The sequence below is a fragment of the Diaporthe amygdali genome (genome assembly GCF_026229845.1).
Source record: "Diaporthe amygdali strain CAA958 chromosome Unknown NODE_11_length_1138210_cov_64_948100, whole genome shotgun sequence".
Classification (NCBI taxonomy): Eukaryota; Fungi; Ascomycota; class Sordariomycetes; order Diaporthales; family Diaporthaceae; genus Diaporthe; species Diaporthe amygdali.
The window spans coordinates 255,329-267,876 of NW_026517031.1; the positions used below are offsets into that span (position 1 = coordinate 255,329).

At 47.8% G+C, this 12,548-nt stretch overlaps 6 protein-coding genes across 6 annotated transcripts; 4 read left to right on the forward strand and 2 right to left on the reverse strand.

The window, feature by feature from the left end:
- Window positions 1-47: 47 nt before the first annotated feature.
- On the forward strand, window positions 48-2,128 carry J7T55_014351 (adenylate isopentenyltransferase 4; the record flags this gene model as incomplete). Its single annotated transcript, XM_053142338.1, has 3 exons — window positions 48-111; window positions 163-697; window positions 1,219-2,128. 3 exons carry the CDS (start codon window positions 48-50, stop codon window positions 2,126-2,128), a joined length of 1,509 nt encoding a protein of 502 aa, XP_052994541.1.
- A 410-nt stretch (window positions 2,129-2,538) lies between these two features.
- On the forward strand, window positions 2,539-4,527 carry J7T55_014352 (uncharacterized protein; the record flags this gene model as incomplete). Its single annotated transcript, XM_053142340.1, has 6 exons — window positions 2,539-3,176; window positions 3,231-3,370; window positions 3,573-3,812; window positions 3,866-4,168; window positions 4,236-4,256; window positions 4,322-4,527. The coding sequence occupies 6 exons, from the start codon at window positions 2,539-2,541 to the stop codon at window positions 4,525-4,527; spliced, it is 1,548 nt and encodes a 515-aa protein (XP_052994542.1).
- Window positions 4,528-5,010: 483 nt separating this feature from the next.
- J7T55_014353 (glycerate dehydrogenase) lies at window positions 5,011-5,738 on the reverse strand (the record flags this gene model as incomplete). Its single annotated transcript, XM_053142341.1, has 2 exons — window positions 5,011-5,440; window positions 5,566-5,738. The coding sequence occupies 2 exons, from the start codon at window positions 5,736-5,738 to the stop codon at window positions 5,011-5,013; spliced, it is 603 nt and encodes a 200-aa protein (XP_052994543.1).
- An 837-nt stretch (window positions 5,739-6,575) lies between these two features.
- On the forward strand, window positions 6,576-7,790 carry J7T55_014354 (uncharacterized protein; the record flags this gene model as incomplete). Its single annotated transcript, XM_053142342.1, has 4 exons — window positions 6,576-6,858; window positions 6,932-7,027; window positions 7,352-7,645; window positions 7,708-7,790. The coding sequence occupies 4 exons, from the start codon at window positions 6,576-6,578 to the stop codon at window positions 7,788-7,790; spliced, it is 756 nt and encodes a 251-aa protein (XP_052994544.1).
- Window positions 7,791-8,137: 347 nt separating this feature from the next.
- J7T55_014355 (Pyridoxal phosphate-dependent transferase major region subdomain 1) lies at window positions 8,138-9,955 on the reverse strand (the record flags this gene model as incomplete). Its single annotated transcript, XM_053142343.1, has 3 exons — window positions 8,138-9,128; window positions 9,181-9,760; window positions 9,823-9,955. The coding sequence occupies 3 exons, from the start codon at window positions 9,953-9,955 to the stop codon at window positions 8,138-8,140; spliced, it is 1,704 nt and encodes a 567-aa protein (XP_052994545.1).
- Window positions 9,956-10,182: 227 nt separating this feature from the next.
- Window positions 10,183-11,565, forward strand: J7T55_014356 (uncharacterized protein; the record flags this gene model as incomplete). The annotated part of the gene is made up of 3 exons (XM_053142344.1): window positions 10,183-10,204; window positions 10,485-10,740; window positions 10,794-11,565. The coding sequence occupies 3 exons, from the start codon at window positions 10,183-10,185 to the stop codon at window positions 11,563-11,565; spliced, it is 1,050 nt and encodes a 349-aa protein (XP_052994546.1).
- Between the last annotated feature and the right edge of the window lie 983 nt (window positions 11,566-12,548).

Genomic DNA, 12,548 nt, shown 5'->3' on the forward strand with positions numbered 1-12,548 from the left:
GTTTACATTTCTGCTTGATTTCTCTCACGATTCCCACTCAGTCTAAGATGACGGATATTGTGAGCACTGCTGTGGCAGCTCGGACAGAACTCACGCTCTGCGTCTTCTGCGGTAAGTCTATTGCGATACCCTGACATTTCTATCGACTTAACTGGACCCCAGGTGCCAGTCAAGGAGCATCGCCAAACTATGCGGAGGAGACACAAGCACTCGCTGTGGCCATGAGCTCTCAGTCGTGGTCTCTCATTTACGGTGGTGGCACGCTTGGGCTGATGGGTCACCTCGCCAAGAACCTAGTACGGCTCTCTGGACCAGAGGCAGTCCACGGTGTGATTCCCGAAGCTCTGATCAGAACAGAGCGAGGAGTAATCAAGCCCGAAGTCATCGAGTATGGCAAGACGACTGTGGTGCACAGTATGCATGAACGAAAGGCTTTGATGGCCAGTGAGGCGGACGCTTTTGTGGCGCTGCCGGGTGGCTATGGCACGGTTGAGGAGCTATTCGAAGTAATTACGTGGAACCAGCTTGGAATCCATGATCGTCCAATAGTCTTGTTCAATATCGGTGGCTTTTTTGATCACCTTCTTGCTTGGATTGAGAATTCTGTGGTTCAGGGATTCATATCAAGGGGAACGGCCGATATCGTCAGTGTGGCAAATACACCAGGAGAGGTTATTCAGAAAGTCCAGGAGTACAAGTTAGCGGTCGGAAGGCATTTACTTGACTGGAAGTCAAAGGACATGAAGACTTCGTCCATTTAAAGCTTGCTGTCAGATAATAGAGCATGGAACGTCTTCCTCTGTAATTTAAACGACCGCTGCCCTCGTGACTGTTTGCTCCACGGTAAATTATTGACTCCCTCTGGTCCTCATTTGGAAGACATTCATCACCCAACTCCCTGGAAGATGGGACATCAATGTGGTCGGCAATTTCACATTGCTCAGTATGTTGCAGTGTAGCGCTTCTCGGCACGGTGTATGAGATCTCACCGGGGAATAGTTCACCGGAAATCTCCTTCTCCTTTATTGGGGCCTTTCCACAAGTTCGCAATTCAAGTAATACCTTGACAAATCTGTTTGACCAGTGCGTTTCCGCTTACATAACATACTTCTTTCGACCTTGAGATGAGAATAAAGGTCTGGCTTGTTGCCCTTTCCACGATGACCTTGTAACTCAATCCTTTTTTGCTAATTCCCTCTAATCCTCGCTCTCTTACAGCTACTATACAAAAATGGCTGCCTCAATCCCAATTGTTGCCATCATAGGGCCTACTGGCATCGGCAAAACACGTCTCAGCGTTAGAATTGCAACGGCTATCGATGGTGAGGTGGTCTCGGTCGACAGCATTCAAGTCTACCGTGATTGCCCCATAATGGCAGCACAGGTTACAGTCGAAGAGATGGAGGGTGTTCCTCACCATCTGGTGAACTACTTGGATGTAGCTGAAGAACCTGTCGACTTTATTGCAACAGCCATTCAGAGCATCCAGTCCATCCAGAGCCGAGGTCACATCCCCGTTATCTGCGGTGGCTCTACGTCTCTCATCGAGCCACTTCTGTTTCATCCGTTCGTCAAGGATCAGAATCTCCTCGTAATAGTTCTCAATTCCGATGTGCAGACCGTTGGCAACCTTTGCGACGAACGCATCGAGCAAATGTTGAAAGACGGCCTCTTAGACGAGGTCAAGCACCTCTACGAACTGGAGAAACAACACGGTCGGGATAAGGACACTCTCCGCACTGGTGCCTGGAAGTCAATCGGCTACCCTGAGCTTCGTGCGTGGTGTAGCGCGAGAAGCACCGAGGAGGCTCAAATTTTGCTCAGAGACGGGACGCAGCTGATGAAGCAAAATACATTGAACTATGTCATCACACAGTTCGAGCTCCTGTGGTCTCGCCTGATACCGGCAATGTCAGCAACGAAGCGACCATTCCACGTTTTTGATGTGATTTCTCGTGAGGCCTTCTCACAGGATATTGAACGGCCAGCCGTCATGCTGTGCAAGGAGTGGATCTTGAATGCAGCGAGAGCTAGTACTTCGGGAGTGCCTTTAAATGTTGGCTATGGGGCCAGTGTCATTAGGGAAACGACCAAGATCCCTGGTGCGTGGGATGTGAACGGACTGTAATCCACAGCCAGACTCAAAAATGCAATTTGTTCTCCAGTCTCCCTTGACACAGGGATATGGGCTATCAGTGATGTCGATTTTGAACCTCACTTCAAGCAAATTTTTCATGGCCGAGATGCTTGTAGTCCATAGTTTAATTTCATTTATTATTCGAACGAAATCATACAAGATATATTGGGTGGACTTCAGAAACGGATCATAACTTGTTCTATTTGAACAGTAAGACGAAGAGTGCGGATGAACATTCCTCCGTAGATGCAACCGGCAATAACAGCTGCATATAAGTGCGATCCCCGAATAAAGAATCCTTGACTTGTCCAGGCCCCTTGCATTTACATTGAGTCCCAATCTTACCCCTCACTAATCGGGTTATGAACACGCTTCATAGCAAATCAACCCGTACATTCATTATGACGGCGTCCTCGTTTGCCTTGCCAGAAGACTTTGGGTCTGTTGAGGACTACTTCCACGCCCGCGAATCATTCATCAATGCTGAGCGAGCGCTGGGCTATGAAAGTAAGGTGAAGAGGTCTGATCTTGAGGCTCGAGCCCAAGAAATTGTACACAAGCTCAAGAAGTGGGAAGAGGACAACCACCACGGTACGCGTACTGACGGCTCTGGCTGCGAGGCCGGCCACCGCTTTCTACATGGTCTGGAAGCCATTGAGAACAGCCAAATCTTCAAGATTGCGCAGAAGGCACCGAAGGGGTCTCTCCTACATTGTCACTTTGACTGCATCCTCCCACCGCGGACAATGTTAGATGATGCAAAGAAGCAGGACAAATTACACATCAAATCCGATTGCCCCTTGACTACGAAAGGGTTCTTTGCCTGTGCATTACCCCAATTTTGTATCCTGCCTAATCATGTGGATCTGAGCGAGACGACGAACCTATTCAGCAAGGCTTACATTGCTGGGTCGTGGATGAGATACTCTGATTTCTTGCGCCTATTTCCTGGTGGATGGGAAAGGGCAGAGGCATGGCTTAGCAAACAGATACTGATAACTTCGGACGATGCATACCATCCACAACAGACTGTCGACGGGTACGTTATACTGCGAAATATACTTTTCGAGGCCTCACTGCTAATTCTCGACAGTATCTGGAGGGAATTTATGCGGGGTGTCATGATCCAGCGCTCAATGTTATGCTACGAGACTGCATACAAAGGACAGTTTCGAAGAATACTCTGGAGGTTTGCTGAGGACGGCATTTCTTATGCGGAGATTCGACTCGCCAGTAAGCAGCTCTCGGATACAATCTTAATTACTTCGGGGAGAAGCATCTGCCATATGTGTAGTCTGTCTCCTTGTTTAAATCAAAGCTGTTCGTTCGACTACAATTTTCGAAGCAGACACTGGGCATGTGGTGGCCTGCTTTGATCTATCTTTGAACAGAACTTCTTCTTTGATCCTTTGATGACTAACTCTAAATGCTGTAGTGAATCAGGCGTTTACGATCCAAAATGACGACGGTACCCGCAATTTTGGACATGGAGAAATGATTCAAATGCTCGCGGATGTCCTCAAAGAAGAGGTCCCGAAGATCCAGGCAGCAGGACATACATTTTATGGCGTCAAGCTAATTTATGCCTGTTTGCGTTCAGCCACGAAAGAAGCTATGAGGTGGTGCATGGACACCTGCATAGAGATGAAACAACAGTTCCCAGATTTGATTTGCGGTAGGTATGATTTCAATATCTTTTTCAATACTTCACTAATGAATTTGCAATAGCCTTTGATTTGCAAGGTCAGGAGGATGCTGGGCAGACACTTGCGCATTGGATCCCTGAGCTTCTTGAAATGCGAGCCAAGATCAAGACACTAGGTCTTGATCTCCCGTTTATCTTCCATGCAGGCGAGACCCTCGACCATGGAGGCGATACAGACTCGAACCTCTTCGACGCTATTCTTCTCGGGACCAAGCGCATTGGGCATGGTTTCAGTCTCGTTAAGCACCCTCTGTTGATGCAGCTTTGCAAGGAAAGAAACATCGCGATTGAAACTTGTCCAATCTCGAATGAGGTTCTGGGACTCTGTCCAACGACAAAGTCACATCATCTCCCTATTCTTTTGTCGAATTGTGTCCCTTGCACAATCAATAGTGACGACCCAGGATCTTGGGGGTTTGTTTATTATTCCTTTATCCTCACTCTCCCTCTTGAAATCAATTTAGGAAGCTAACGATCAGGCAGGGCGAGCGTTCTCTCGCACGACTTTTATCAGGCGTTGATGGGTACCAACAACTTGTCACTACTTGGCTTGCGGGTACTTGCCGAATGGAGTATTGAACATAGCTGCATGAATTCAAACATGCGAGAGAGGGTAGCAGGGGACTTTAGCGAGACCTGGATCAGATTCTGCCAGTGGATCATTGACATCTATGGCCAAGAATAGTAGAGAGAAACGGTATGTAACAGCCGTGATAGTCCAGCGTCAGACGGCGCCCTGCCGAACGCAGAGGTGTCGGAAAAGTATTTGAACTTTCCAGGAATTCAACACGGAATATGGGAGTCAAGGCATTCAAAAGATTGAGTAAGAGGACTCAATCAAGGTCCATTTTCAACACTTGGATATTTTTTAATTTTGAGAGGGTATTGAATTTGAAAGTAGAATTGACTTCTAGTGTCCGAGTAATACCTGTTGATGAAACGCCGTCCTTTCTCTGAATTCTTCATTAAGACTCCCTGTACTGCCTCAGCTGAAAAAAGATTCCTAGACGTGATGGCCGCGGAAGTTGAGAGGTCGAATCGTTGCAGGTTAGATAGTCATGTACACACAATTTGACTCAGAGCTGTGGCGACAGTGTCTGATACGGGGCTCGATTGCCTAGGTCTTTCGGTCCCTCCAAAATCTTCACAAGTTGGCATTAGGAGAAATTCATATGACCTCATGTAGTTCATTTTCTGGGGCACCGAGTTGATCGGTCTCGCGCATATGAATACAGCGACATTTGCCCACAACGTCTTCCTCCGAAACCCATGCCGTATGTGGAGTGGTAACAAGGTTCAAGTCTTGAACTCGATCACCTAGCAAGGGACTGTCTCCATCACTCACAGGCTCTTTCTTGAAGACATCTGTGGCTGCACCAGCAATGTTCCCATTTTCCAAAGCCTTGACTAAGGCTCCTTCCTCAACAATACCACCGCGGGACACATTCACCAGAACAGCGTGGGATTGCATGGCTTCAAGTTCAGCAGATGAAATGTAGTTGATTGTGTCTGAAATCCGCGGGAGGCACAATGTGAGGACCGAGGCCGTACGAATGACTTGATCAAAAGGTATTTCCATCCGGAGAAACGGGTCGGCCCTTCCGCCCAGATACGAGTACTCTCATTCCCAAGGCGTGTGCCAGACGGCTATCTTTTGACCCAGTGCACGCGGATTTGACTTGGTTTCTGTGAAAGAAGCTTAAGACTAGTATGGCTCACCAACCGTTCCATATCCCATAATGCCAACGATTTCATCTCGACAAGTCCGAGGTGCCAGGTCGTCAGAACCATAGAGAACTTTGAGTAGAACTCCACGTCTTGCCCGTTCGACGGTCTATGAAAGTCGATGGCTACGTGGTATGCTCCTCCGAATGGTAAAGTAAGGGCCAATAGCATGTTCAGCCACAGTTGACGTGTTGCAATGCGGCGTGTTAGCCACCACTGTGCCTCGCATTCGACACGCGTCCAGGTCTACCGAATGTGTACCCGAAACTACCCCGGCAATCATACGCTGATTGGGAGACGCCGCCTCAGTCAACATCTTTGCGGTGATTGGAATTACTGTCCTACTCTTACCTCAGCGAGTTGGTCCGGATGCGTGCGGTCATAATCTCGGAGCTCGTGGGTGTGCGGTGTCGATAAATCGAATATAAGTGTCGAAGGAAGGACTTATTCCAATAACACTATCACATGGTGATGGCCACCTTTGTTGCTGCTGAGTTGCGCCATCATGACGCAAATCAACACCTATCAGGCCGCGGAGAGTGAAGCTGAGGTACTTACACATATCAAAGAACTTCGTACCACACCAAGTTTGAACCTTAAACTAGTCGCTTTTCTAGTACTCTATTGATGACTGAGGCTCTGCCTCGATGGGCTTGCCATTAAAGTTCTCCCGGCGGTGGGTAAAACCAAAAAAAGTGGCTCCGGCCTCACCTCCCACGACGACCTAGATGGAAATGGACGCGTGTACTCAACGGACCCACTAGATGGAGATGCCGACAAGTTGTTGACTGGTGTAACACTAAATCTGGTGGGTTGGACGGAGCAATGTATTGTTTGCCAAGCTAGAATTGTTTCTTTGCTGGCTGGATGTGTGGCCAGCAATAAGCCAAGTGCTTCTTGAGATCTTGCACAGTTTTATGGAGATGGCACACCTCATAAGTCAAGGTCAGAAGGTGCAAATCAGTGGTCTTGGCCATTACAACCACAAAAATCTGGTTGATTTTGACAATGTCGTCTTCAGCTGTCCAGGCTACTTCGACATCAGCCTCGGTTGCCGAGTCCAGAGTCTCGGCTCAGCACCGCAGCGGGGACCCAGACTTGGCCTTCCAACCGGACGATCAGATCTATCCGCCGGAGTTTGAGAACAAGCTTGAAGAGAGAGCGTATCTGAAGCACCGATTGACGTTGGCTTTTCGCATCTTCGCTAATTATGGGTTCTCAGAGGGCCTGGCTGGCCATATTACTGTCAGAGATCCCGTCGAGCCAGATAGCTTCTGGGTGAATCCTTTTGGTGTGTAGAACTCATTACTGGATGGTGTTGACCAAAACATACCATATTGGTGGTACTGATAATTCCGACTCAGGCCTGCATTTCTCCTTGATCAGGGATGAGGATTTGATACGAGTTGACCACAGCGGCAAGGTCGTGGATGGCGGCAAGAATAGGAGGTTGAATTATGGTATTAAGCAACTGTACCCCTATCAATTTGACGGCCAATAAATTGACAATATACATCAAAGCTGCCTATGCAATTCATTCCGAGATCCACAAAGCCCGCCCCGATGTACTCTGTGCGGCACACTCTCACAGTACTTATGGTCGTGCGTTTTGTGCAACAGGTTGGCACCAATTGTTTTGTATTTTTTCTCTCTCCATTTGAAGTCTGCTAAGTCTGGATTAGGTCGTACGTTAGACATGTTGTCTCAAGACTTTTGCACTTTCTATCAAGACCATGTGCTATACACGTACGTCTGTGCTGGTTAACTGTTGTCAAGTCCCCTAGTATTCACATTTGACAGCAACTTCGCCGGCCTTGTTTTCGCTACTGAGGAAGGAAAAGCCATTGCCAAATGCTTAGGCGATAAAAAGGCTGCCTTGTTAGGAAATCATGGACTCCTTACAGCTGGCCCATCCATTGAAGCGGCAGTAGCCTGGTTCGTGCTACTCGAGAAATTATGTGAGATCCAACTTGCTGCTGATGCAAGCGCGGCCGGAACTGGGAAGCCTCTCGTTCAGATCGGCCATGAAGAGGCCGCATCTACCCATTATGCCATTGGGAGGCCCGAAGGAGGTTATTGTAAGTTCTCTCAATCGTTGGTAAAAGTATTCATAATGCATATGGAGACTGATTGTCACCAGTCACGGGGTTGACGCTGTTTCAGGTTGTCGAGAAGGAGTTTGGGGAATCGACTTTCCTTGGCCGAGGCGTAGAGCCTTTGTGACTTGAAATTACATGACTCAGGGTTACATCAGAAGAGGGAATACTTGCGTTGCCTATCATTCAGTGTTATAAATCTATAGATGCCATTCTTCTTCTCCATGTTAGCAAATGCATCTTCATCGACCATTTTATGCGAAACCAAGTAGTGAGCGCGCGGCAAGAAAATATACATCTTGAAGAAGAAGCCTCTGAGGTCTCGTCCAAGAATTAAAATATTTCGTTAATTTGTCGGGAAGGACAAGCTTTCTTGTTGAACGTTGGCTGGATTAAAGAAGGCATATGGTTTGTGTTCCCATTTTGCTGTCTAATCCAATGTGCAGCGCTATTCCACACAGCTCATGCTAGTGACTATGCAGCATCTTCCCTGTGGCTTGACTCCAAGGCATCCTCATCTCTCATAATCTCGTCGATATCGTTGGAGCTCTGGATAGACCAGAATTCCCGGCATGCTTCCGCGAAGGACTGCGCTTTGGCTTCCAATAAATCCTCCTCAACGGCTGCAAAACAGAAACGCAAAAACAAAAATCCACGAGTCCCCTTTACCGACTCTGTAGCCGCAAAATCTCCTCCAGGGACTGTCAGAATTCTATAGGGATGCTGGGTGCAGCGGATCCACAACGCCCGCATGAGTCGTTTCGGGCCAACCGTCGATACAAGAGGATGACTGAAGATGTTGACTTCGACCCACAAGAACATGCCACCCATGGGCCATTGAAAATCAAACATCTTGGTCTGACCTGTCGCGGATGTGACGACCTTATTCCGCTCAAGCGCTGTCGCTAGTTTGATCATACGACGTTCGTAAGCAGAGCGGAGACCCTCTAACCAACGAACCCATCCTTCGAGGCCCCAAGCAGTAGATACATTGCCAGTGCTGCCGAGCTCTCCGATCAGCCTCGTGATAATAGCTTGCACAAAGCCGGAAGGCTGTTGTGTGGTATCATCAGTGATCTTGAAAAGTTGTTCACACACGCTCGGCTGAGCTGTGATCCATCCCAGCCTGCAGCCTGGCGCAATAGACTTCGAAAATGAATCAAGCCGTATTACGCGTCCATCTTTATCCAAGCTCAGGAAGCTAGGAATCAGCTCGTCAAGGAATCGGTACCCTGTTGATCGACCTTCTAAAGATTCGGTACAGTAATTATGGGATGTGTTGGTGGGAAAATTCGTCGGCGCAGACAATCCACGATATTGCTTGGAGATGGACGGAGTAGAGGGGTAGAAGAGATTCCAATATGGGTCATCCTCTATGAGTACGAGATCGAATTTCGAACAAACTGCATATATCTCCTTGCGTCGTTCGAATGATAGCACCCCTGAAGTGGGGTTTTGACCTGTACTTTGCTTTTGTCAGGCATATTTGCAAGATTGTGACAGGGGAGGTAGCTTACGGGATGGTATACACAACATGGGGTCTCTTTCCCTTTGAAAAATCCCAATTCTGCAGAACGTCAGACAGGCTACCAGCGCCGTGCGCCAGCATGCCCTCGGCATCCATCGTGACCGGAACGATGTTGACGTTTTTTGGTCTAATCTGTGAAAGTGGTGGCCCATACACAAAGTCTTCCACTATCAAGCCCTCCCGATTTTGGATGTCGTCCAAGTCTTGATTCCAGGGGTTGAACAGAAGCTCAAACACCTTCGAGAGCCCATCCGCCGAGCCACCGTCGATAATGACATCAGCGCCTCCTTGATATGGGATATTTGGATGATACGTCAAGTTGACTAGCTTTCGTAACCACGTATAGAGAGGTGTGTACCCCTGAGCGCTCCCATATTGGAGGGCAGTGCTCAAGTCCACCTTGTGCCCCGGATGATCCTCTCCGACACGTCGCGGTATGCGAACACGAATATCTGGGTAATTACCAGATGGATGATCCGTTTCCTTGTGGTTCAAAATAGGATTTCTTAGCGGCTGATTAAGTGAGAGATCCAACGCCTCGAAAGGAAAAATGTCTGGATGGGGCAAGCCTATGTGCAGAGCAGTGTTGGTTAGCGTCTTGAGTGTCAATTATCAGTCTGATGTAGCATACCTCCAGAAAAGTTGCACATTCCAGGTACGAAAAGATATTTGTAGTATTCTTTCAGTGGGTTTGGTCTCCTAGTTTTCGAGGCCCTTGAGAAATGATGTGTCAGGCTCAAAGGTTCCGTAGTTGAGTAAGACATGATTCTGGCAGCTGGGAATTTGATGAATCACAATGACTTGGTAGAGTTGCTCTAAACTACAATTTGTTTTGTCCAAATACTGCTTGACAACAGCTCGTATGATGCTTTTGTACATACATTCTGGTCGGCACTATAACTGATTGAGTTGCACCTCTCTCGCCGAAGTGCATTCGATAATTCAACCGGTCTGCGGCTGCACAATAACCTTCGTAGTATCCACCAAGGCTATGAGTGGGGTGCCGGAATATTGTAAGTAATAATGAAAGTCCGAATGTCACTTGTGTAGTCAAATCTGGGGTGCTCATCAGACCTGTCAAGTATTAGAGAGATCATTTTACTCTATTGTTATAGCGTTTCAGCAGCGACCAAGTATTCAAATGTATGGTCATAGCCGGACTCGACACATTTAAGGACACTTTTACTGCATGAGTATCTGGATTCATCCCAACGTCGTCAGCCGCGTAGTCTTTACTATCTCAATTAGTGATGGCTTCTGAAACGCTGTTTGAAAACATTCCTCCCTTTCCAGATGATATTCCCACTGCACCCATTGCCAGCATCTCACTTGTTGGTCTTCGCAAGGGTGACAAGGTCACTGCTCAAAGCCTGCTAAAAGCATGCCAGACTCTGGGCTTCTTCCTACTCGACCTGCGCGGGGATGATTTGGGTGATAGTTTAGTTAGGGAGATCGACCAGCTCATGGGAGGCGTTGGAAAAGATGTCATGGGCTTACCAGAGGATGTCAAGAGGCAATATCATGTTGATGTTCCCCGGAGCTTTGAAGGGTGAGTCTCGTACCACTAGTCGCCTCTGAAACTTTTTACCTGACATTTTGAAGCTTCAAACTGCGCGGTGTAGGGAAAACTGAGACGAACGAGCCAGATCGTTTCGAATGGTTCAACATAGGTCAGGATGGCCTCACAGGAGTCGGTCCCGTTCCACCGCTTCCTCCACTAGTGCAGACGCATCTCCCCTTATTCACCTCTTACCTCAAGCATAATCAAGAGATTGCTTCAACGATTCAAACCACTTTGGCAACCGAGCTGGGGTTACCTGCAGATACTTTTACATCCCTGAATCGGCCTACGGAACCTACGCTTTCTCTTGTTCGCCTATTGAAATTCGAAGCCAGTTCAGAGGCAAAGGACTTACGGACTGCCTTGCGCCACCACACAGACATTGGCACAATCACCCTTCTAGCCAACGTGCTTGGTGGTCTTCAGGTCCTCAAGCCCGGTCAATCTGCGACAGACCCCAATGCATGGCTTTGGGTTCGTCCACGACCACGCCACCTGATCGTCAACCTGGGAGACGCCATGGTGCAATGGACTGGCGGATTGCTTCGGAGTAATACGCATCGCGTGACCTATTCGCCAGGCGATCAACGATTCGTCGACAGGTACAGCATGGCCTATTTCTTGAGGCCTGAACGCAATGCCAGGATGAAAAGGCTCATTGGTCAGGGAGACGATGATAATAGCGATGCTGCAAATATGACGGCCTGGGAGTGGGAGTTCAAGAAGACCATGGCATTCATGACAGACGAAACTGACAATGTCCTTGTAAATCGACGTGTGATACAGGACCTAGAGAAAGATGTTATGTCTTGAAACCAGATCTGAACTTCTATTAGCTCACAGGCTAGTGTGACAACCCTGACTTAGCAGTTAGGTCAAAGACCTCAGTCACTGGGATTAAGTAGGTAATTTCATGTACAAGATTAGCCGATCCGTAGTAAGCTCTAGCAATTCCATACTAGTGACATGTCCTGACAATTCTGGATTGCCCCGATGGTTCACGAAGTCCGTTCACTTGTTTTGTAGAACTCCGTTCGTAAATGCTTGCTCACTCACATCATTATGAAAGTCCCGAATTGGATAGCATCATCCATGAAAGTCTAATCCCCTGGAGGACGATGTAAATACACAATGCGCCAATTGCTCAACCTCGCTGGTCCACTATCCCTCGAATAATAAAATGATAACACTCGAGTTGACCCAGAATCTCCGACGAACGATAACGTTTCGTAGACGACATATCATAGCAAGGGTTCCGTCTTGCACTCGAAAGCTTTCACAAGCCGAATAAAGGGATAAAGACATAATTCAGATTTCGTTCATCCAGGTCCTAATTTGATGATCCAGGCGAACGGCGTGTAGGCGGCATCCAAAAGAATATCTTGTTTCCACAGTACAAAATTATTTATCGCCTCAGACCTTTAAAGTCTTCCTGTTGAGCTCATAAAGTGAATAACGAGGACGCAAATATATGATCTTCATATGGTTTCCGAATGGAATTGAGAGTGTGCTGCGCTATTTCAATGTTTGATCGTGGCGCAGAACGAGTTCCGCGTCTTCTCGCACTCGACTGAACGCAGGGATGCTACTTAACGAACTTTAGGAATATTGGCAATAATCCCGAGGAATTGGGACAGCTCGTATCGTGCAAGTGATTTCAAATGCATGGCTAAGCCTGGAATCGTAAGAGTCAAGAGGGTTGCCTTCGACGCTGCTCTCACGTTTAATAGTTATCGTGAGGCCGATGTTCAGACAAGACAGTACGTAAGGTTTGGACGACCTTTTAAGGCGCTTCA